Source organism: Dama dama, chromosome 5, assembly GCF_033118175.1.
Source record: "Dama dama isolate Ldn47 chromosome 5, ASM3311817v1, whole genome shotgun sequence".
NCBI classification, from domain to species: Eukaryota; Metazoa; Chordata; class Mammalia; order Artiodactyla; family Cervidae; genus Dama; species Dama dama.
Genome location: NC_083685.1, coordinates 118,574,782 through 118,598,538, shown reverse-complemented (window position 1 = coordinate 118,598,538; position 23,757 = coordinate 118,574,782). Strand labels below are relative to the sequence as shown.

General features: G+C 37.8%; 1 protein-coding gene and 1 non-coding gene across 2 annotated transcripts; both read left to right on the top strand.

Moving 5' to 3' along the window:
• The first annotated feature begins 823 nt into the window (after positions 1-823).
• On the top strand, positions 824-905 carry TRNAS-AGA (transfer RNA serine (anticodon AGA)). The gene has a single exon. It is a non-coding gene; the product is annotated as a tRNA-Ser (tRNA).
• Positions 906-1,683: 778 nt separating this feature from the next.
• Positions 1,684-20,381, top strand: NOL11 (nucleolar protein 11). Its single transcript, XM_061144418.1, has 18 exons — positions 1,684-1,856; positions 5,976-6,089; positions 6,203-6,259; positions 7,419-7,567; positions 9,239-9,296; positions 9,615-9,759; positions 11,125-11,313; positions 12,675-12,751; positions 14,083-14,206; positions 14,711-14,799; positions 15,276-15,350; positions 15,797-15,981; positions 16,098-16,223; positions 16,502-16,732; positions 17,186-17,264; positions 18,006-18,098; positions 19,714-19,821; positions 19,973-20,381. The coding sequence occupies exons 1-18, from the start codon at positions 1,716-1,718 to the stop codon at positions 20,087-20,089; spliced, it is 2,157 nt and encodes a 718-aa protein (XP_061000401.1). The 5' UTR covers positions 1,684-1,715; the 3' UTR covers positions 20,090-20,381.
• Positions 20,382-23,757: the final 3,376 nt, after the last annotated feature.

Below are 23,757 nucleotides of genomic sequence, written 5' to 3'. Positions count from 1 at the left end.
ACGGTAACTATTTAATTCTTTCATGATAGCTGCATTTGGCTTCCCTGATAGCTCAGTTGGTAAAGAATCTGCTTGCAGTGCAGGAGACTCCGGTTCAGGAAGATACCCTGGAGAAGGTAAACCCACTCCAGTATTCTTGGGCTTCTCTTGTGGCTCAGCTAGTAAAGAATCTGCCTGCAATGCGGGAGACCTAGGTTTGTTGATCCTTGGGTTGGGAAGATCCCCTGCAGAAGGGAGAGATTGCCCACTCCAGTGTTCTGACCTGAGAATTCCATGGACAGTCCATGGGATCACAAAGAGTTGGACACTACCGAGCGATTTTCACTTCGTTTTTTTTTTTTTTTTTTTTGATAGCTGCATAGTCTTTCTCCTATGTTGTAATGCTGTGACCATAAGCAAACACACACAAGGGATGATCTCTGTGGATGCCTAAACTGATGTGGAGGCATTTTGCCCTGTGTTGGAGCACATGGTACATATGTTAATAACTGCCTGTTTAGATGGTTTCTCCCTAAGAACATATACACTTTCTCTTTTCTGAGGTTTTGTGATACATTATTGACTAAATCAGTCATGTTTATCTTAAAAATCTCTCCTGAAAATGGTCTTTTCCCCCCAAAATTGCCCAGGGGAACCTTTCACATCACCTGCTTCATCAGACAAGTTTGAATTTCTGATAAACTGGAGAGATTTCTACACGGGTGCCCAGAGAAACAGGGGAGACAGAGAACCCAGGAGGCCCAAAAGGCTGCAGAGACTCGACCTTTGTGGCCACTTCTGAGAAGTGGGGGGACTTAAGCATTTTTTCAGCTAGACATAGAATGTAGTTGTGGCCGAGTGGTTAAGGCGATGGACTAGAAATCCATTGGGGTTTCCCCGCGCAGGTTCGAATCCTGCCGACTACGGCACATTTCTCTATTGAGACACAGCCAGTTGGGGAAGAATGCTGTCGCCTTAGAGAAACTGGATTGTTCTCCAGCCTGGCTCTTTATGTTTGATGTTGAAAACCTCCACAAGCACCGATTGCGCCTTTTTTCAGGGATTCCCAGGTGGCGCAGTTGGTAAAGCACTTGCTTGCAAATACAGGAGCGGCATAGAGGCACGGGTTTGATCCCTGAGTCAGGAAGATTCCCCTGGAGGAGGAAATGGCAATCCACTCCAGTATTCTTGTCTGGAATGTTCCACGTTCAGGAGCTTGGGTCGCAAAAAAGTGGGATACACTGACACAACCCCACGGCACGTTAGCCATAGTTAATCTGCACAGAAAAATGTTCTTCTTTTCAGACACTGTTCCATGAAGCTGTGGTAGGAATTCCTAAAGCGTTCACTTCCACTAAAAAGATCTACTTTATTTATATTCTGCACTTGCCACGCCTACCCTTCAGTCCCTCAAGCACAAAGTAGCACCAGGCGCGGCGGATTAAGTTCCTAACAGGTAACATGTCCCCCTCCCGCCCGGCGTTTCCATTTCAGAGCAGTACATCCGGGACTCGGCGGAGTGGCCTGGGAGGCGGAGCTTTCCCGCGAACTCCAAGCGCCGCCTACCCGGCTCCGTTCGCTGCGCCGCTAGCGATCTCTGTCCGGCAGAGGTCGCAGGCCCTGCGAACAGGTATCCCAGTTTCCGAGTGCTAGATCTAGCCGGCCTCCTAGTTCTCGCGAGAGAAAGCGCGAAGCCTGCCGGGAGGAACGCTAGGCCGTCCGTAAGTTGGGCCAAAATGGCAGACCTGGAGGAAGGGTTCACGTTGACTGCGGTACCCTTGGGTTCCGGGCCTGACGGACCCCTCGGAGTGGAGCAGAGCGACAAAACCGACCAGTTTCTAGTGACGGACAGCGGCAGGACCGTCATCCTCTATAAGGTGAGAGCGTTAGGATCGGAGTGCCTCCGCTGCCGTCTTGTTCCTTTCTGAGCTCGGAGCCCGAACCTCGGATTTCTCACAACTTCAGAAAGAGCTCGTGCAGCGGACTTATCGGAGAGCCGCCGTGGCCTCTTCGGGACGCTGAGTGAGGTCTAGAACTTAACTGGGTTGTTTTCCCTGAGAGAGAGGCGTGTTGCCGAGTTGCAGGCGGCAGAGCGTTTAGGTGCACGTGGGCTAGACTCGGAAAGGAAACCTGTATTTTCGCTTCGAATCTCCCGGAGATAGCCTTGCTAAGATCCCTTTCTGGGGCCTCTGTCACCCCAGGTGCCCGTTGAAGGGTTGAACGGAGATTGGTTGGTTGGGAGAAGATGTCACTGCCAGAATAATGGTTTAGCAGTGTATCCCTACACTTCTTGTCCGCTCAAGAGGGAGAAAAGTTTTGTCGCTGTTTTGTTTTGGTTTTTTGCTTTGGGGGCAGCTTAGTGGGATCCTGATTCTGAGGGACACGTCGGTTGCCACCTATGGTTCATCCTGTGAATTCTGGGTTACTTTCCTTGAAGTCTACACTCTCCGCCCCCTTTTCAGCCTAGCCCAGGCAGTCCTCGACCCCCTGGGCCACAGACTGGTTGGTTGCCGGTTGAGAACCAGATTGCATTGCAGGAGGTGAGCCAGCAGGCAAAGCTTCATCTGTATTTACAACTGCGTCCGATCACTGGCATTCCTGCCTGAGCTCTGCTTCCTGTCACATCAGTGGTGGCATTAGATTGTCAAAGGAGCTTGAACTGTGCATGCCAGGGATCTGGTTGCACCCTCTTTATGAGAATCATCCCGAAACTATCCCCCACCTCTGTCTGTGGAATAACCATCTTTCATGAAACCAGTCCCTGATGCCAAAAAGGCTGGAAAGTGCTGGCCTAGGTTGCTAAAGCACACCTAAACTTTGCTTTTAGTGGTCATGTAGAAAGTAATTGTGTTTATGTGAGCTTCTGAGCAGAGTCTTTAAGAAGCTCGCTATCTCAACATTGCTAATTATCAGAGAGAGGCAAACGAAAACCACCTCACACCTGGCAGAATGGTTGTCATCAAAAAGAACACAGTAAATGTTGGCGAGGATGTGGAGAAAACAGAACCCCTGTACCCGAGGACTGTAATGCAAACAGTATGGAGAGTTCTCATAAAACTAAAAGTTCTGATGTCATTCATTCGCTCAGTCATGTCTGTTTGTTTGCGACCCGATGGACTGCAGCACACCCAGGCTTCCCTGTCCTTCACAATCTCCTGAAGCTTGCTCAAACTCGTGTCCATTGAGTCAGTGACGCCATTCAACCACCTTGTCCTCTGTCATCCCCTTCTCCTCCTGCATTCAATCTTTTCCAGCATCAGGGTCTTTTCTAATGAGTTGGCTCTTAGCATCAGGTGGCCAACGTATTGGAGTTTCACCTTCAGCATCAGTCCTTCCAATGAATATTCAGGATTGACTTCCTTCAGGATTGACTGGTTTGATCTCCTTGTCCAAGGGACTGTCAAAAGCTTTCTCCAATATCACAGTTCAAAAGCATCAATTCTTCTGCACTTAGCCGTCTTTATGGCCCAATTCTCACATCCATACGTGACTACTGGAAAAACCATAGCTTTGACCGTATGAACTTTGTCAGCAGAATAATGTCTGTGCTTTTTATTATTCTGTCTAGGTTGGTCATAGCTTTTCTTCAAGGAGCAAGTGTCTTTTAATTTCATGGCTGCAGTCACTGGTTGCAGTCACCCTCTGCAGTGATTTTGAAGCCCAAGAAAATAAAATCTGTCACTGTTCCCATTGTTTCCCATTTATTTGCTGTGAAGTGATGGGACTGAATGCCATGATCTTCATTTTTGAATGATCAACATTCATTTTTGAATGTTGAGTTTTAAGCCAGCTTTTTCACTCTCCTTTTTATCTTCATCAAGAGGCTCTTTAGTTCCTCTTTGCTTTCTGCCATAAGGATGGTGTCATCTGCATATCTGAGGTTATTGATATTTCTCCCAGCAATCCTAATTCCAGCTTGGCTTCATCCAGCCCAGCATTCTTCATGATGTACTCAGCGCTAAGTTAAATAAGCAGGGTGACAAAATATAGCCTTGACATGCTCCTTTCCCAATTTGGAACCAGTCTGTTGTTCCATGTCCAATTCTAACTTGCTTCTTGACTGGCATACAGGTTTCTCAGGAAGCAGGTAAGGTGGTCTGGGTATTCCCATCTCTTGAAGAATTTTCCATTTTGTTGTGGTCCACAGTCAAAGGCTTTGGTGTAGTCAATGAAGCAGAAGTAGGTGTTTTTCTGGAACTCTCTTGCTTTTTTGATGGTCCAACGGATGTTGGCAATTTGGTCTCTGGTACCTTTGCCTTTTCTAAATCCAGTTTGAATCTGGGAGTTCTCAGTTCATGTACTGTTGAAGCCTAGCTTGGAGAATTTTGAGCATTACTTTGCTAGCATGTGAAATGAGTGCAATTGTGCAGTAGTTTGAACATTTTTTGGCATCGCCCTTCTTTGGGATTGGAATGAAAACCTTTTCCAATCCTGTGGCCACTGCTGTTTTTTCCAAGTAAAAAAATTGCTGGAAATTTCTCAAAAAAACAGTATGGAAATTCCTCAAAAAAATAAAAAATAGAATAGCTATATGACCCAGCAGTTTCACCCCTGGCTATTTATCTAAAAAAAACCCAAAACACTAATACAAAAAGATATATGCACCCCGATGTATATAGCAGCAGCATTTTTACAATTGCCAAAATAAGGAAACATCCTCAGGGTCCATAAACAGATGAATGGATAAAGAAGAGTATTTATACATATGTTCACACACAGTGGAATAATGTTCAGTCATAAAAAATTATATTTTGCCATTTGTAGCCAAAAAACAGGTTCCTCTGTCCATAGGATTCTCCAGGCAAGAATACTAAAGTGGGTTGTGTGCCCTTCTGCAGGGAATCTTCCCAACCCAAGGATGGAACCTGTGTCTCTTACGTCTCGTACCTTGGCAGGTGGATTCTTTACCCACTAGCCCCACTTGGGAAGCCCAGCACGTAGCAATGTGGATGGACTTGGGGGGCATTTTATTAAGTGAAATAAGTCAGACAGAGAAAGGCAAATGCAATCTGGTAGCACTAGGTACTACAACAAACTAGTGATGATAACAAAAAGAAGCAGACACAGATACAGAGAACAAACTAGAGGTTACCACTGGGGAGAGGGAAGGGAGGAGGGGCAAAATAGGGGCGGGGAAGTAAGAGATAAAGCTGTTATGTATAAAATAAACTGCAGGGATATATTGTACAACATGGGAAATATAGCCAATGTTTTGTAATAACTGTAAGTGGAGTACAACCTTTAAATTGCTAATCACTATATTGTATACTTGTAACTTATATAATATTGTGCAGCAGTTATACGTCAATTTAAAAAGAAAGCTAGCTGCCTGCTTTGAAGTTTGAGGAACAGGTTGCCAACGGTTCCCTGTATTGTTTTTTTGATGCTTCTGTTGATACCGTTGATTTTTACCTGGCTGTCAAGGGGATCTTTTGCAGTTTTTGCATAGGAGTGGAGTGGCTGATTGGAATTGGCGTTATTTCAGCTCTCCTATGCCTCTGTTCCAAGAACACAATGGAATCAATTTTTTTTTAAGGTACTAATATAGCTCATTATCAAAGTGTGTTGTTACTAATTTTGCATTTTGGAAACTAATATTTTAAATTTAACTATTTTTTTAAAGTGTGATAAAATACACATAAAGAAATTTAATATCTTAATGACTAGAAGTGCACAGCTCAGGTTATTAAGTACATGCATTCACATTGTTGTACAGTTGTCATTACTCTCGGTCTCCAGAACTCTTTTCATCTCACAACTGAAACTCTGTACCCATTAAACTCCCGTTAAATTCCCAATTCCCCCAACCTCAGACAACTATCATTCTACTTTCTGTTTTAAGTGGAATCCAGATAGTATTTGTCTTCTTATTTTTTAATTTAGGATCTTTATTAAATGCTGTCATTTTAATGGTTTCTTCTTTTGTTGCTATTGTAAATTTAGTTGCTTTAAAATCTGAAGCTGACTTTTTAAATATTGTATGTTCATTTCATTAGGTTTCTGATCAGAAACCCTTGGGGAGCTGGTCAGTGAAACAAGGGCAAATTATAACATGTCCAGCTGTATGCAACTTTCAGACTGGCGAGTATATTGTTGTACATGATAATAAGGTGAGTTTTCAAAACTACATATATAAACAAATCAAATATTGATTTATTAACCATTCATGTTGTATGTAAATGGATATTGGAATGCTTTTTTAAGTTGTATGTTTTAATTTAAGGTCTTGAGAATATGGAATAATGAAGATGTCAACCTGGATAAAGTATTTAAAGCTACAGTAAGTCTTTGGATCCAACATACTTATTTAGTTTATTGGTGAGATGGAATTACTTGTAATGTGGCAGTTATTAATCTTAAAGGGTCTGTGAACATGATATGAACGTTATAATCAGTTTTACATTCTAGTTATCGTACAGTATATCTTGGTAAAATGTCTCAATTTATGAGTATGTTAGAAAATGCTATATGTTATTTTCATGATATTGAAGTAATTTAAATAATCAATAAATGACACATTTATAGTTATTTCCATGCACTTAAATGTTTGTGGTGTGTCCCTTGCAAGAACAAGTAAACTTGCTTGTTCCCTTTCTTGAAATAGGTGGAACAGACTCTGCAAGCTGCATGCAGTTATACATTTTAAGAGTGGCACATAATGAAATGAAAAGGCACCATGATCAACTCACTGTGCCTTTTCTCCCAATGACCCTTAAATATGTTAATTAACTTTTTCTTATAAAATGAAGATCTTAAACTCTGTTAATCTCAAAAGCTCATTCTGGTTTTAAGTGTCTAATTCTCAATATAATTGGCACATTTTAGAAGTGGTTCACAATGGAGCTGATACCGTTATAATGGCATTTGTCACCTGGACCCTTGCAACTTCTAGCTAGCTACATGTGCTGCCTCTTGGCTCCAGTCTTTTTGTTTACCCTGCAATAACATGATCCTGAATTTTACACAACTTTTTTTTTTTTTTTTTTAAATCCCACGTATGGTGTTTTGGGCTCGCAGGTCAGTTTTTTATATAGTGCATGTATTTATGTATGCCATCTGTCTTTTTCTAACACCAAAACCACTTATACTTCTGCATTAATGATTTGGTTTGTACTTCTCTTTGCCTCCAATTTTGAGAGACCCAGCTTGTGGCCTAACCTCCAGTATTTATAATGGAAAGATAAACCAAAAATGAATACAAGTGATTACTTATGGGGGTGAGCAGGGGAGAAACTAGAGAGTATGGGAGCAAAAGTTAGACTTCTAAATGTACTTTATGTTGTAGATTTGACTTTGGAACTGTACATAATTATTAAACAAAAGTGAATCAAAATGAGAATAAATCAGTATCTTAAAGATAAGCCTTCTCTGACTGTCCTTATTCTCTTAGGTGGCAATTACATTATAATAAAAATTTAAATGTTTTTATGTTCTTCTAGTTGTCGGCTGAGGTGTATAGAATACATTCAATACAGGGAACAGAACCCTTGGTGCTGTTCAGGGAAGGTGCAGTTCGTGGTTTAGAAGCTTTGCTTGCAGAGCCCCAGCAGAAAATTGAAACTGTTATCTCTGATGAAGAAGTGATTAAGTAAGTTCCAATAATAATTTTTACCAAAAGAAAATGCACTCTGGGGATTCCAGACTCACAGCTTACAACACAGGAGGCAAGAGTTCGATCGCTGGTTGGGGAACTGAGATCCCACAAACCTTGGGGCATGGCCAAAAATTTTTTAAAATAAAAAAACAAACCAACAAAAAAAAAAACTTGCTAAAAACCATCTGTAGAACCTTAGCCAAAATGACATCCTCCAAAAGCCTTTGATGTGATAGCGATTGAGGAATCTTGAGCCAAAGGAGTCCTGTCCTAATGACACAACTGGTCAGTCAGTTACTTGAACATGAAGTGAGTAATCCCACAAGATTGGAATCTTCTGTCCTATAGCCCTGACTGCAAGGTCAGAACCCTTTCCCTTGAAGAAATATGCAGCTTCTTGTTAGTGGAATCACGATAGTGCTTTGGAACCTCCTCTTTTCCCAGTTCTGGGATAAAACTGGGAAAATGACTCACTCAAATGATAGAAGGAAATGTCCTGATTTCATCTTTCCACTCACCATTCTTTCATCACATTTCTTGTTTAATTAACTTGCTGCCCCTCCAGGTGCACCTGATACAAACTAAATATCTAAAAGTACAAGCAAAGACTTGTACATAGTCAGTGAACGGTGTGGATCCTGACCAGTTATTTATATATATATATATATATATACACATACACATATATATATATTTTTTTTAAGTCGCTCAGTCATGTCCAGCTCTTTGTGACCCCATGGACTGTCTGTGGAATTCTCTAGGCCAGCATACTGGAATGAGTAGCCTTTCTCTTCTCCAGGGGATCTTCCCAACCCAGGGATCGAACCCAGGTCTCCCACATTGCAGGTGGATTCTTTACCAGCTGAGCCACAAGGGAGGCCCAAGAATACTGGAGTGGGTAGCCTATCCCTTTTCCAGTAGATCTTCCCGACCCAGGAATTGAACCAGGGTCTCCTGCATTGCAAGTAGATTATTTACCAACTGAGCTATCAGGGAATCTTAGACCTAATGAATGCCTCTGAAGTGTCAGCAACTGTATTTGGAGGAAATCTTTAGGGGAAGAGATACAGGTGAAAGGAATTACCTGGCGGTCCAGTGGTTAGGACTCCATGCTTTCACTGCTGTGGGCCTGGGTTCAATCCTTGTTGGGAAAATTAAGTTCCCACAAGGCTTGCAGCACAGCCCCCCCAGAAAAAGATACAGGTAGAGAATCTGGGTTCTAATCCCCACTTTGCAGAAGATGGTTGTGCAACTTTGGTTTCAGGCTGTTACCCTCCCTGTGCTTCAGTTCCCACTGTCACTTGAAAACGGCAGGTGAGATGCTAATATTTTCCTGAGAACACCAGTCCTCAAAATGACCCTGAAAAAACGAGACAGGTCAAAAAAGTTTGAGAAAACATTGCATCTGGTCTCATACACCTTTAGTTCATGCTATTATCTTTAAAGCTCTGGGAGCATTGGCAACTTGTATTTAATCCAGGGATGATTAACAGAGGAATGCCTCATGGGTTCCTGTGGTAGATATTTTGAAGCACCGAATTAAGTGTATTCTGCTCTCTCTCTCTGGCTCCGGAAACTATTTAATAAAAAAGAAATCTCTTAAATTTAGATGAAGGTGTGTTTCTCAACTGGTGATTTGGCATTTTATAATTTTTCTTTTTTTAGGTGGACAAAGTTTTTCATGGTATTTAGGCATCCTGTGCTAATTTTCATTACAGAAAAAGTAAGTGGTATCTTTCATTCCTGGCCCATTTTGTGACATTTCAGAGTATGAGTTTTAAAACTAAAATTCGACTTCGGTATTTCTTTCAGAAGACTTTGATATCTTTAAAATACTAGAAAGCCTGTAGTGATAATTATTTCTATGCCTGAAGTAAACATTTTTATATTATAATGTCTAAGATTTAGTTGGACAAGAGGTTTTTAAGCATTCATTAAAGTAATTACAGTGGGACAGCAGCTGGTCTCAACATTTAAACATAGTTGGTAAAAATGGGAATATTTTTAAAATAAAATAACCCTTTTTTTTTTTTTTTGGCAGCATGGAAACTACTTTGCTTATGTACAAAAGTTTAACTCACGTATCCTAAGCAAATACACGCTTTTACTTGGTCAAGAAGAAAAATGTATTATACAGAGTTTTAGTACATCTGTAGGTCGGAAATTCATCTCTCTAATGTCATTGAGTAAGTATTTCTTTAACCTTTCGGAGTTTATAAATAAAAGCATATTACAGGATAATATTTTTCTTGTAAGGTAAAGTCATTGGATTTTAAGGTTTTCTGTTACAGTACTTGCCTTTCCGTGCTTTTTAACAAGCATTTATGCCCTCACTTTTTGCATTTTGCCATGTGTAGTCATAGTTCTCTGCAGGTAATTTTTATGTCTTAAAATTTATCATAAGCAATAAGTAATAAAACACCAGTAAAAAAGGGTAAATCACTTTCTATGGTAAGTCCAAGTTTTTTGATATATAGTAATTAATACCTAAGGTTGGTCCTCCCATTTTCTCTTTTCCCACCTAAGATACAGTGTGCCCGTCTCTGAACATTGATCAAGACAGGAGGACGCTAACAGCAGTACTGGACTCAGCCTGCATTTACAGTTTTTGTTGTTGTTTTTATTGCTTTGGAATTTACCTTTACCTAATCCTCTAAAGTTTAATCTCAGTCTCTGTATCTAGGGGGGAAATGCCTTTGCAGTAATTCTCTCCCCCGCATCCTTTCTGGCTCCTTTTGAAGTTGTTCTGAGAAGGTTAGGGGAGAAAGAAAGAAAAGCAGTGTTTAGGGAGCATTTCCTGTTATCACAATTTCAGATCTTTGTCAAGTCTCTCAGTGTGCAGATTTTTACAGTGGCTGTTAAGAAAAAGGTTCCTATCATTTATCATGTCTAAAGGATCATTGGAATCTGCTTAACTTTGCTTAAGAGGGACAGGTTTTCTTAAAGTTTGGCTTATAGGACATATTTATTGTTGAACAGAAGTTTGTGACTTATGTTTCAGGTTTTGAGCATTGAAGTAAAGGAGTTTGAACCAAAGGGTCATAAAATCTTCATATAATATAGCTAGAGCCATGTGAAATCACCAACAGTTGACCTGCAAAACCCAGCCAGTTTTATAGGGTTTTCAGGGTGATGGAGTAATAAGAAATGTAATGTTTAGACCAGAATGCTAATTAATTTCTAATAAGAGATGTAGCCAATTACTGACTGGATTGTCTATATTTGTGGCTGTCTCCTCATATTTTAAGTTATTAAAGATACTTAAAATTTTCATTTCAGGGTATTATGCCATTTCTTTTTTTCTTTTTTCTTTTTTTTTATTATGCCATTTCTTACTGAGATTTTTAATATTTCTTCCCCCTCAACTTTAAGTTTGTAGTATAGTCTTTGTAAGAAACTATAGAGCAATGAAATTGTTACATTTGTTTATTTTTCTGGTTAAATGCTCTGTCAAATTGGTAAAATCTTATAAACAACTTAGTACATTTAGCTATAATAGGTATAGAATTATCCTTATCTAATAATGAGCAATAAATACTTGTTTTCAACAGGCTCTGATGGATGTGTATATGAAACCTTGATACCAATACATCCGAGTGAACCAGAAAAAAATCAGAGGTTAGTTCAGTCACAGTTGCTCAAGTCTGTGGTGTCTGGCAGTGCTCGAAATGGTGTTGCACTCACCATCCTGGATCAAGATCACATAGCAGTCCTGGGAGCACCACTGCCAGCTTCTAAGGGTAACTGAAATCCAATCAGTTAAGAAGTCCTTTGGATTTTTTCCACCAAAGTATATCTTTTAGTCTCCTCTTTCTTTTTCATTTATTTATTACCACCCCAAATCATTCTGTTTCCCACTGTAGCCTCTTAATTCTTGAATAGGTCTTTGACTTCATCTTACCTTGATCAGTCTCTCTAAAACATTTCCTTATATCACTCACTATGTGAATTAGACATTTTTCCAAAGAAGAAATGCAGATAGCCAGTACGCACATGAAAAGATGCTCAGCATAGCTATCATCAGGAAATGCAAACCAAAATCGCAGTGAGATACCACCTCAGACCTGTCATCAAATAACATATGTTGGCAAGGATGTGGAGAAAAGGGAAGCCTCGTATTCTGTTTGTAAGAATGTAAATTGATGCCGCCACTGTGGAAAACAGTACAGAATTTCTCAAAAGAGCTAAAAGTAGAACAACCATATGACCCAGCAATTCCACTCCTAGGTATATATCCAAAAAAAACAAAAACTAGTTCAGAAAAAAACTTGGACCCAAATGTTCATAGAAGCGTTATTTACAGTTGCCAAGATATGAAAGCAACCTAAGTGTCTGTCAGCAAGTGAGTAGGTAAAGAAGTGATGTGTGTGTGTATATACATATATACACATATGCATATGTATATATACACACAATGAACTACTACTCAGCCATTAAAAAAAAATGAAAATTTTGCCATTCGCAGCAACGTGGATGAACTGGGAGGGCATTAATGAAATAAGTCAGACAAATACTGTATGACATCACTTATATGTGAAATCTAAGTACAACAAACTAGTGAAGATAACAAAGGAAGCAGAGTCACAGATACAGAGAACAAGCTAGTGGTTACCTGTGGGGAAAGGGGGAGCAGGCAAAATAGGATAGGGGAGTAAGAGGTACAAAGTATTATGTATAACATAGCCTACAAGAATATGTTGTACAACATGGGAATATAGCCAGTATTTTATAATAACTAAATTGTGAATCACTATATTGTATACCTGTAACTCATATAATATTGTACAGCAAGTATACTTCAATAGAAAATTAATTAAAAATTAATTAAAAAATTTTTTTTCTTAGAGCAGTTTAATGTTCACAGCAAAATTGAGGGAAAGATACATAGATTCCCATATACCCACTCCCTGCACGTGTCCACTTCTTACCATGAGATCTCACATCTTTGATTTTCTATCTTCATTACTCATTTTTATACTTACTAAAGTAAGACTTTTGTGTTTAACTATAACTTTCTGCCTTCCCCCCCAACCCCACTCCCCGCCCAGCATCATATACTTATACTTGGAAAACTTTGGCATTTGTGTGTCTTACCTTATAGAATGCCTCTCTGTATGGAATACAAAATTTCAAACGCTACAGACTTCAAAAGAGTTACCACAAGGGACCAGTGGACAAGTAAGTTTTTTTCACTTTGGCTTTTTTTTTTAAATATAATTATTTTTGTGTTTGCTAGGTAAGGGAAGAGACCTCTGCAGATCTAAATATTTGTCAGTTTTTGATTAAAATAAATTAAGAAAAAAAATTAAAAAATAAATATTTTATTTTCTACCTACAAGATTATACTTAATTTGGCTATTGTTTTAACAGTTTCCTAACATTTGTCACTTTCAAAAGACTAAATTATAAGCTAATTTTAGATCAGGAGGGAACAATTACCTAGTTAATAAAACTTTTTAATCTCACTTTTGTTTGATCTTTTACCTTCGTATTTATCTGAGGGCTATTACTTTGCCTAATAAATTAGTCTTTTAAATTACATGTTAAACATATCATGGAATTACATAAGAATACTTAAAAAGAATTAAAGTTTAAGCTGACCAGACTAAATTATCTGAGGCAGCAGTCCCTACCTTTCTTGTTCTTCATCGTATCTCCAGTGCCTAACAGGTGCTCAATGAGTACTGTTTGCCCAGTGAATGGATAATCACTCAAATCAAGATAGAAGATATATGTATATCAAGATACAGGATATTGTTGATCATTGTAATTAGAGGATAAGGAGACTAGATTTCTCAGCATAGAATGCTAATTTATATTTAAACAGAATTAGCACTTCATAATTCTGCTGTTCTAACAGACTTCACTTTTTTTTCCAGACTTCACTTTTGATTTCATGTGAGCTTTTTATTCTTATACCTATCTCATTTTTATAACTTTATAATTGAGATCATGAGATAGAAACAATATGAAATTCTACTTTTTTCTTTTTAGTATGTCAAAACAGTTTGCTTATGTTATAGTAGCCTTTGTGAGTATCATGTTAATATATGTGTGGTGGTGACAATATTTATTTTAAACAATTCATTTGTTTTAAATATATGTATTAATCAGATTTTTATGAGTTGAAAGAAAATATTCTCTAAATTATGCTCTATTCACACATGGGCAAAAATAAGAGCTTTGTAAACCTACTTCAATTAATGAATTGAATGTGTGAGATTATTCCAGAAAGTTGCTTACCTTTTTTTTTCCATTTATTTTTATTAGTTGGAGGCTAATTACTTTACAATATTATGGTGGTTTTTGCCATACATTGACATGAATCAGCCATCGATTTACATGTGTTCCCCATCCCGATCCCCCCTCCCAGTTACTTACCTTTGCCTTATCCTTTTCTGTCATATTAAGATTCCTTACACCACAAGTTACTATTTTACATTATATGACTCTGTTGAATCAGATCTTAGAAAAAGCATTGCTTACATTTTTGATAACTTTTTTTGTAGCTCTGGTATTATGGGGAAAATCTGTTGATGCTACATGGAAAATTTCTAACTGTAATTCCATACAAGTGTGAAGTTTCATCGTTAGCAGGTGCTCTTGGAAAACTCAAACATAGTCAAGATCCAGGTAGGAACTTAAATGTTTGTTTTATTAACTAAAGACCATTGTATAAACTTCTAGTTTGATATGTAGGTTTTCACAGCTATCAGTTTGCATAATCTGTTCTTAATGTTGAAATTCGCCACTGTTCATTCAAATTTCATTGGTCTAGGAAGCTCCGTTGAAAACAGTCCGCATTGCAGGTACTGCTACAGGGTAAAGAGCTGCATTGTGTTTTAAACAGCAGTGTTCTGACTTTAGGGGTGATGGGAAAGTCCTGCAGACAAAATCACTGATGCTTTTTCCTCCCTGGTTTATCAGTAGCCTCATCTGTCGGCTTAATATTGGTGGGCACATGGCCTTTAGGATATTATGATTTACTAATCTGTTATTGGTAGAATGAAATGGATGATAAAGCCTCTCTTGAATTGTGCCGGAGTGGTTGTTTTTTCAGTGTTCTTTGATTGATGGGCTGAGTAAATATCAGTAGGTCAAAAAATTCCAGAAATTGTGTGTTTTATATTTTCTTAGGCACTCATGCCACACCTCACTTTGTAAACTGGGAAACATCACAGGGATGTGGACTTGGATCTCAGAACTCAGAGCAGTCAAAGAGAATTGTAAGTTTGGTAGTTTAAATAGAAATCTTAGTACAAATGTTAAGAAACAGAAAAGGCTGAATTATTTTAAGAATTTATATCTGTACTAGTTTCTTACAGCTTGCGCTTAGTGATGGGGTGATTTGAAGCTTGAACCTTAACAGCATTATTAAAAAATGACTTGTCATCTAGTCGTTTTTTAGGCATGTGTATAAGACCCAACTGTAAAAACAGACCAGTTTGCAGTTAGTAAAAATACCTTCCTGAGCATAATGATTTTATTTTATTTATTAAAAAATGAAAACCTTAAACTCTTCAAGATATTTAAGTTAAAAGTTGAAATAGACCCACTTTTCACTTTAAGAAAACTAAACCCTAAAAAAGTTTGTGATTAGAGCAAAAGTGTCCCAGTCTCTTTGGATCATTTATTTTCTTCTAAATGTCTGTTGGATCTTTTGTATCATTTTTGAGATCCTAATCAATTTTCTGAATTCCAGTTAAGGAGAAGAAAAGTTGAAGTGAGTGTACAGCCAGAGGTTCCAGCATCGACACAACTCTTAGCAACCATACAGGTAAATTTAAGAATATTAGAAATACGGAAAATCAATTCATGGTTAAAAGAAATGCCAGGTACTTTTTATCTGTCTTCCTTTTGTGATCATCTTTAGAGCTGTGGCTAACATTTGTCTGGTATGTTGAGGTTGTCAGAGTGATATGTTGACTCGCACCAAGCATTTTGTGAGTTTAATGTGATGGTGGTGGCCTCGTATCTCATTCAATTTTGCATTGAATGTTTGTAATTTAGTTTCTTAGAAGTTTTCATTTCTAAATCCTTGTGGTTTTTATTTTTTTCTTTGCATTTTGTCTTTGTGCAGTAAATTGTCATATCAACTCCAGTGTCACAAGAATGCATGAATGCTGTTAGTAATTTAAGAAAATGTTGAGCTAGGAACTTTTGAGTATAGAGTGACATTTATTAATTGGTGCCATACTAAACTGTTTACTTCTGCCCTTCCAGAAAAATTCAGAAAAACATATCGAAGTAGAACTACGTAAGTTTTTGGCTACTAAGCGGACCCCTGACTTTCATACCATTATTGGGGATGTGGTAACAGGACTTCTGGGAAGATGTAAAGCAGAGCCGTCATTTTATCCCCGCAGCTGTCTGATGCAGCTTGTCCAAACGCACGTGCTTTCCTACAGGTAAATATTTCTGTGGTTTTTACAGTTCTGATTTCCATACTCTGAAAAAGCCTTGTAAATTATTTGCAGTTGAGAGTTCCTTAATATATAAAAGTAATTCATGTTTTTGTTCTTAGTCTGTGCCCTGGCTTGATGGAGGTTGCTTTAGAAAAGACTGACGTGCAGATCCTACAACTCTGCCTACAGCAGTTGCCTGACATCCCTGAGTCAGTCACCTGCGCTTGCTTAAAAGTTTTCTTGAGGTAAGTTAGAAGCTGATGGTCCTTTTCTTTCACTGCCCCCCTTTTTTTTTTAGCCGCACCACATGGCATGTGGAATCTTAGTTCACCAACCAGGGATGGAATCTGTGCCCCCTGCAGTGGAAGCATGGCATCCTAACCACTGGGTCCCTACAGAATTCCCTTTCACCGCTTTTCTAATCTATTGTATTTTTTTACTTCTAAAACTTTGAAAATGAAAATTTTGCCAGTAAATTCAAGTATTGGTAAGAATTATTCCCTGCTTTCAATTAACATGATAGCATTGGTGATGACACTCTTCAAGACACAGATATCAACATGGAGTCAGTTTCTGACTATATGGATCCTGTACAAGATGGGGAAATGGAAGAACAAACTGCATTTCTTCAAAATGGCTTCAATCCTGAGGAAGATAACTGTGAAAACTGTGCTGAAAAGTTGAAGGAGAAACCTCAGGCCACAGCAGACGAGAGCACTTCCTGCCCCATTACACCGAAAAGAGCAGCACTATTGTATCCTTTGAAAGTTTCCCTTGTATTGTCTCTTTCCCAGGAATGTAATCAATACCAAGCAAAAACTAAGGGGTAGTTAGATAATTTAAGGTGGGTTTTTTTTTTTTCTTTCTTTTTTTTCCATTTTTTCTTTCCAGATTCTGCTTGAAAATGGATTCCATTCAATGTTGTGTTTAAACAACTTACTTAAACCTTCTTATTTAAGAAGCTGTACTAAGATAGAAGCTTTGTCAGTTCTAAAAATTAGCGTTCTCAATCAATACCAGTTATTTATAATAGCGAAGCATACGAGATGATCTCTAGTGATGAGAATGTTCAGTGATAGAGCTCTTCTAGAAAAGTAGAACTTTTGTATCCATTTAGAAAAAAATGTCACTGGGGAAGAGAGTTACTCGTAATTTCAGTTGAATAGCCTTTATTTATTGAAGTACGATTTCCTTTATTCCGAAGTAGAAATGCAGTTCTTCACTCAGCATACAGTGAGACGTTTCTTCTGCCTCATTTGAAGGACATCCCAGCACAGCACAGCACTGTGAGTGTTCTTCCAGGGCTACAGGATTTTGTTTCTGTTTTAAATGTTGCTGCTTAACACTGCCCAGCTTTTAGAGCATTCAAAAGGTTGTAGAGTTCTTTCATCTGAGTAAAAGGTTTCCTAACCCTTAAGGTGAAAAATTGTGCCTAGGAGACTAGAGTGATCTGGGGGAGGCAGAGTTTGACATGATCCTGGTGCCAAACTGGAAGTCCAGGTTCATCCATCTAAGTTACAGCTGAGCAGAAACTTAAAGGACTTCCCTAGTGGCCCAGGTAGTAAAGAATACGCCTGGAATATGGAAGACCTGGGTTCGATCCCAGGGTTGGAAAGATCCCCTGGAGAAGGGAATGGCAGTCCACTCCTGTATTCTTGCCTGCAGAATCCCCATGGACAGAGCAGCCTGGCGGGCTACAGTCTGTGGGGTTGCAAAGAGTCGCACACGACTGAGCGACAAAGCAAGCACAGAAACTGAAAAGAATTGCCCAGAGGAGTCTCTCTTCTCTCCTTATTATTTGCAAACAAAATAAGCTCTTCACCCATCTCTCCCAAACGAAATGAACTCCTCTTTGATGGCAGAAAGTGCATTCAATTTGTTTTTTTGTGTGTCCTTGATGTCTATAGCATATTTGTTTGATGTACAGTTAATTTCAGTAGCCTCTTAAAATTCTTTCCAATCTCTGTTAGCTTTTTATAGAGAAAAATTTTCTATGAAAGTGATTGTCCTTTTTTCCGTCCGCCCAGCTGTTTCTCCAGTATTTGTATTTCCTTTATATGAAGTGTAATGAAAATGCTACAATGACTCTTCCTGGAACACACCCTCCAACGTTGAACCAGGTGAGATAATCTTTTTACTTTGATCTGATGCTGAGAAGAATGATAGATCTTTAGAACTTAAATTTCTGATTCTTGATTGTGACCCTTTCAAGCATTTCTCACCTCCATGGGGAGAGGGTGGTGATAAGTGTCCTCTGAATAATCTACTCCTAGTCCCTCTTAAAGATAAGTAATACTCAGAGTTCCTTTTAATCTAGAAATTTCCTGTCTTTACACTAACTTACCTTTCTTGTATCTTTCTGACATAAATTAGATCCTAAGGTGCGAGCTGTTCTGCGGTTTGGGTTTTTCATTCAGTACTACACTTTGTGCGTTTTCTGGATCAAGCTATATATACCTGCACACCATTTAATTTTATAGAAAACCTTAATTTGTTAGTCCCCTGTTGATCAGCGTTTAAATCGTTAACAGTTTTTTGCTATTATAAATGAACCTTCAGTGAGCATCTTTATATAGATATTCTTACATATTATAAGAGAACACCTATTGGGTTGATTCTCATTAGTGAAATTACTGGCTAAAGGGTACATGCATTTTTAGTTTTGAACATGCCAGGCTACCTTTCCAAAGTGTTGTGACAAGAGGTACTATGGCCACGATGGTCCGAGACCTTACTCTTTGCCAATCAGTAGGTAACAGATGGGTGTTTTAATTTGCATTTCTTTGGTAATGAGAAAGATAAACCATCAGTTCTTGCCCGTTTACACTCCTTTTTATGCACTGCCTAATCAGATTTTTTGTCCGTTTTTCCATTGCATTTTATGTCTTTTTCATTTTAACTTGTAAATTATTTATTGTATATTGAGATATTCATCTATTTCTGTCAAAGTGTTACAAATACTTTTTTCCTATCACTGTCTTTTTACTTTCTTTAATGTAATTTCTACCATGGATGAGTTTTTAATTTTCATACTGTTAAAATTGTGGAGCTTTTCCTTTGTGGCTTCTTTTTGGCTATGTCATGCTTAAGGCCCTTCCCACTCTGAGTATAAAAATAGCCACTGTGTGTTTTTCCGTAATACATTTTTCTGTGTTTAACTCTTTGATACATATAAAATTTATTGTGATGTAGAGGGTATATAGGGATCCGCTTTCCCCCCTCCCGCAAATGGATAATTGATTTCCTTAATGCTTTTTCATGAGTGATATTTTCATGTTAACAATGCCGTTTGAAGATGTAGGCTACATAGGATACTTAAGTAAGTGTAAAGTAATTTTATTTTAGTTCTTGACTGTTCGTCTATAATACATGACACCCCATTTTTGCGTCATAATGTATGTAGTATATTTCAGAATAGATGAGTGGGCTCTTTTTTTATAGCTGCCAGTAGTTAATCAAAAAACTTTTTTAAATAAAATATGCTCACTCTCCCTTGGATTAAATATCACTGTGGCTTTCTTTTTACTGATTTATCTGATGGAAAAGACACAATTATGCTTATAAGATGGTAAATATGAAAGCATAAAAGAGCCTTTTTAGATTGCTTAGAAATTCCTTCATCTCTAAACTAAAATGTTCAGACCTTTGTAAAGAAAGCTTATTTTTCTTATAACTGCTTGATATAATCATAGACTTTGTAAAATCTTAACTTCACTTTTCACTGTTTATCTTCAGATTATGGATTGGATATGTCTACTTCTGGATGCTAATTTTACTGTTGTGGTAATGATACCAGAAGCAAAAAGGCTGCTGTTAAGTCTTTACAAATTCGTGAAATCCCAGGTATGTAATTATTTTATATATACTGAATTCTGTTTGTAACCAAGAAGCATTATTATTAAAGTTTTTCTTGGAATAGCTCTAAGTAATTGTGGAGGATTTATTTATATGTACAAGTTATGGTAAAAATTTATTTTGGAATTTTTTTCTTTAGATAAGCATTTGTTCCGAGCTCAACAAGATTGAAGTAAGTTTTCGTGAGCTACAGAAATTAAATCAAGAAAAGAATAATAGAGAATTATACTCAATTGAAGTGCTGGAACTCTTCTGATATTACTAGTTTTTCTTCATAGACATTTTATGAAGCTCTTTTTTGTGGATTCTTCCTACTCAGCCAGGCAAGAGATGTGTTTTTTTTGACTCTCTCTTCGACGACAAGACAAATACATGTGAAGTACCTAGACCATCACTTACTGTTGCTCCTAGGTGGGACTGCAGGTTTCACATGAACTTCTTCTAGATTATGGACATTGGTGGGGTGAGATTCTGAAACTTTTTAAAATACGGAACTGAGCTGCTTTTAAGTAAATTTATTTGTGTATTGATAAAAGTTTAATTTCTTACCACCTGTTTGAATAGTTCTTTTAATAAAAAAAATAATCACCATTGGAGAAACAGTAATTCTAGGAAAATTATAGTTTTATCAGAGACAGAAGCTGTCTCGCCTCATCTGCATTCATGAAGGAGAGAAGAAGGTAGTTCCATGGGCAGGCTGGGGAGAGGCCTTGTACACACATGCACTTATCTCCTGCCATCTTCTCCAGTTCTTTACCTAGTTGTACCACCTTATATATCTAGGACTTGAACATTATCCCTCAGATTACCTCTGTGATGAGATGCTGATTTTGGTTATATTGAATATTTTGGACTTCCCTGGTGATACAGTGTAGGGGACATGGGTTTGATCCCTGGTGCAGGAAGATCCCACATGCCACAGAGCAGCTAAGCTGATGTACCAACGCTGCTGAGCCCACGGTCTAGAGCCTGTGAGCCGCAACTACTGAGCCCTCAGGCCGCAACTGCTGAAGCGCACACACCCTAGAGCCCACACTCCGCAGCAAGGAGAAGCCCACACTCCACAGCTAGAGAAAGCCTGTGCACAGCAACAAAGACCTGACACAACCAAGATAAAATTAGTTAATTAAATATATGTATTGAATATTTCTAGGTAGTAAAAATAGTCTCTTCTGAAAAAGTTTTATAGTTCTGTTGACCGTAGAATTTCCTGTTTTAACTCATTGAGTTTAGGACAAACAAAAGGTTTTATATAGAAGAAATAAAAACTTTTGTTTCTTAAAAATAAGCTCAAATTTATTTTTCTTAAAAGTGAATCACTTTTTCAGGTGATGGACTAAGTTTCCCGAGAACATTTCTGAGCTATGAAAGTCTCTTATTATTGAGTAAATCATTTTAAAACCTGTTTTAACCTGAAGAGTTGCAATATATATATATTTTTTAATACCTGTAAGTTCTAATGCATAAATATAAGTTCTGGTGTAGTTCTTGAGCTCGTATTACCAGAATCCTGATGGCTTAACTTAATTTTCATTAGAGAAGGGCTTTGTTTTAGGTCAGGCACTCTATAAAAGTTTAGTTACAACTACTGCAGTTGAACAAACAGGGTCTCCCTAGTCTTTTTTTTTTTTTTTGAAGTCTGGTTGATTTACAATGTTGTGTTAATTCCTTAGTCATTCTTAATTTCTATTTGAATCCTGAGGGAAAAGAGGTACCAAAAATAACAACATGTATTAACAGTTATGCTCACTTAACATAGTGGGACCTTTTGCTTAGACAATTTAAATGATACAGAACTTCTCAGCAGAAATGAAAAATCCAAGTCTCCACGATGTCCATCCTCTTTTTTTATGAACCATGTAAGAATTACAGACATCCAGACATAAAATTGTGGGTTCCTAAACTTTACTTGAGTTGACTCATTGGAAAAGACCCTGATGCTGGGAGGGATTGGGGGCAGAAGGAGAAGGGGACGACAGAGAATGAGATGGCTGGATGGCGTCACCGACTCGATGGACATGAGTTTGAGTAATCTCCAGGAGTTGGTGATGGACAGGGAGGCCTGGCGTGCTGCGATTCATGGGGTCGCAAAGAGTCGGACACGACCGAGCAACTGAACTGAAACTTTTACTTACTGATTCATGTTGATGTTTGGCAGAAACCAACACAATCTGTAAAGCAATTATCCTTCAATTAAAAAAAAATAATAAAATTTTAAAAATAACAAAGAAAACTTTGAGCTTTAGAATAGCACATCCTTTATGATTTAGAGATCATTTTGTGGTAGGGTAAGATTATTCAGGATATTCAGTTTTTAGATTCTGAGTTATTTATGATTTAACTTATAAGAACCCATAACAGATTAATCTCAGGTTAATTGAGAATTCTTTCAGTCAGAGAAAGCAACCGAAATTCATAGGTGGTATACTCTTCATGTCTCCTGAGTTAATTGTACTTGGAAGACAGGTTCTGCAGTGAAACATTACTTGCCTGGTTAGGGTTCAGACAAGTAGAGGCCTTTGAGTGACAGAAAGATTTCCTCTGCCCTCACTTGTGTCTGTTTGGAAGGGGCTTCTGTATAGGGTCCTTATAAAACCTTTATTATAAATAATTTGGGTTGTTGCTATTATAGAAGCAAATAACCAATTTTAAAAATAAGTAGAACATTTTAATGGCTTTTAAATACTATTTGCAAATTATCTTTAGGTTGACTAGTCTTAAGACTAAGTTTAGAAATTAAGGATTTTATATAAAGAGTTTTTTTTTTTAATTGAGGTATAGTTGACAGGAGACTCTTAAAAGCTGAGTTCTTCAAGGTAGGGACTGTGTCTTACCCTTTATGCACCTAAGCAGAGGACCGCTGGCACATAATCAGTGTACACTAATGGTTATTGAATAAAATTACTGAATAATAGGTTTTATCTGTCCAACTGTAGTTCTGAGGGTTTGCAATATTTCCTTTTTCTGGCAAGTAAATCCTCTATGTTCAGATATAGGCAGTGTATCTTCTGCCCCTAGACTTTGAGTTGTTGTTTTTTTTTTTAGACTTTGAGTTTTTATAACTGAACTTTGCCTCAGATTTGTTTCTGATTATATATACTACATCTGTGTAATTGTTTCCTGCCACACTAGGCAGCTTGTGGAATCTTAGTTCCCTGACCAGGGATTGAACCCCATCCCCAGCCATGAAAGCACTGAGTCCTAACCACTGTCCTGCCAGTGAATTCCCAAGAATTATTCTTTAAACTTAAGTTCTCCATCTAGGAAGTAGCTTCCTGCTGTAACTTAATAGTTTTTGAGGGGAATGTGAGCTAAAGGTTATCATTACTACTTAAAAGTAGATGTTTGTTTGCTTTTTTGCCTCTTTAGCCTGCTTTGTAAGTATCAGGTGACTGTAAACTGTAGTGGAGTCCATTCTGGATCATGTAGAATTTTAAAACAAAGATGGACTTTTTTGCCCCACCTCTTCTAAACAATTTAATCCTAAAATAATTGCAAGAAAAAACAATGAGTACTCCTGTATCCTTAGCCTGAATTTGCCTGTTGGTAACATTTTGCCATGTTATTAATAGTTTTATACTATGTATTTTTTCTTTTTTTCCTCAATCATTTGAGGGTTATTTCTGAACAGATAAATCTCATAATTTAGTTTAATCCAATAAATACTTAAGCTTAATCCTGTAAAACAAGAGCATTAATTTTACATAACCACAATGCAGTTACCAAATTCAGAAAATTAATGGTAATACAATACTGTTTAGAATGATTACAGTCCTCCTCCAGATTTCCACAATTGTCCCAGTAATGTCTTTTGTAATTGGACTTCCTCCTTCCTAAAATCCACTCAAGGGTCATGCATTGCATCTGATTTCCATGTTTCTTTAATCTCCTTTAATCTATAACAGTTCCTAGATAACTGCATTT

Excerpts from the sequence above, each read along its gene's own strand:
- NOL11 (XM_061144418.1), top strand. The coding sequence starts at position 1,716 with ATGGCAGACCTGGAGGAAGGGTTCACGTTGACTGCGGTACCCTTGGGT. Across the intron at positions 14,800-15,275 it reads CAGAGCAGTCAAAGAGAATT|TTAAGGAGAAGAAAAGTTGA; the intron begins GTAAGTTTGGTA and ends TCTGAATTCCAG. Across the intron at positions 19,822-19,972 it reads ACAAATTCGTGAAATCCCAG|ATAAGCATTTGTTCCGAGCT; the intron begins GTATGTAATTAT and ends TTTTTTCTTTAG.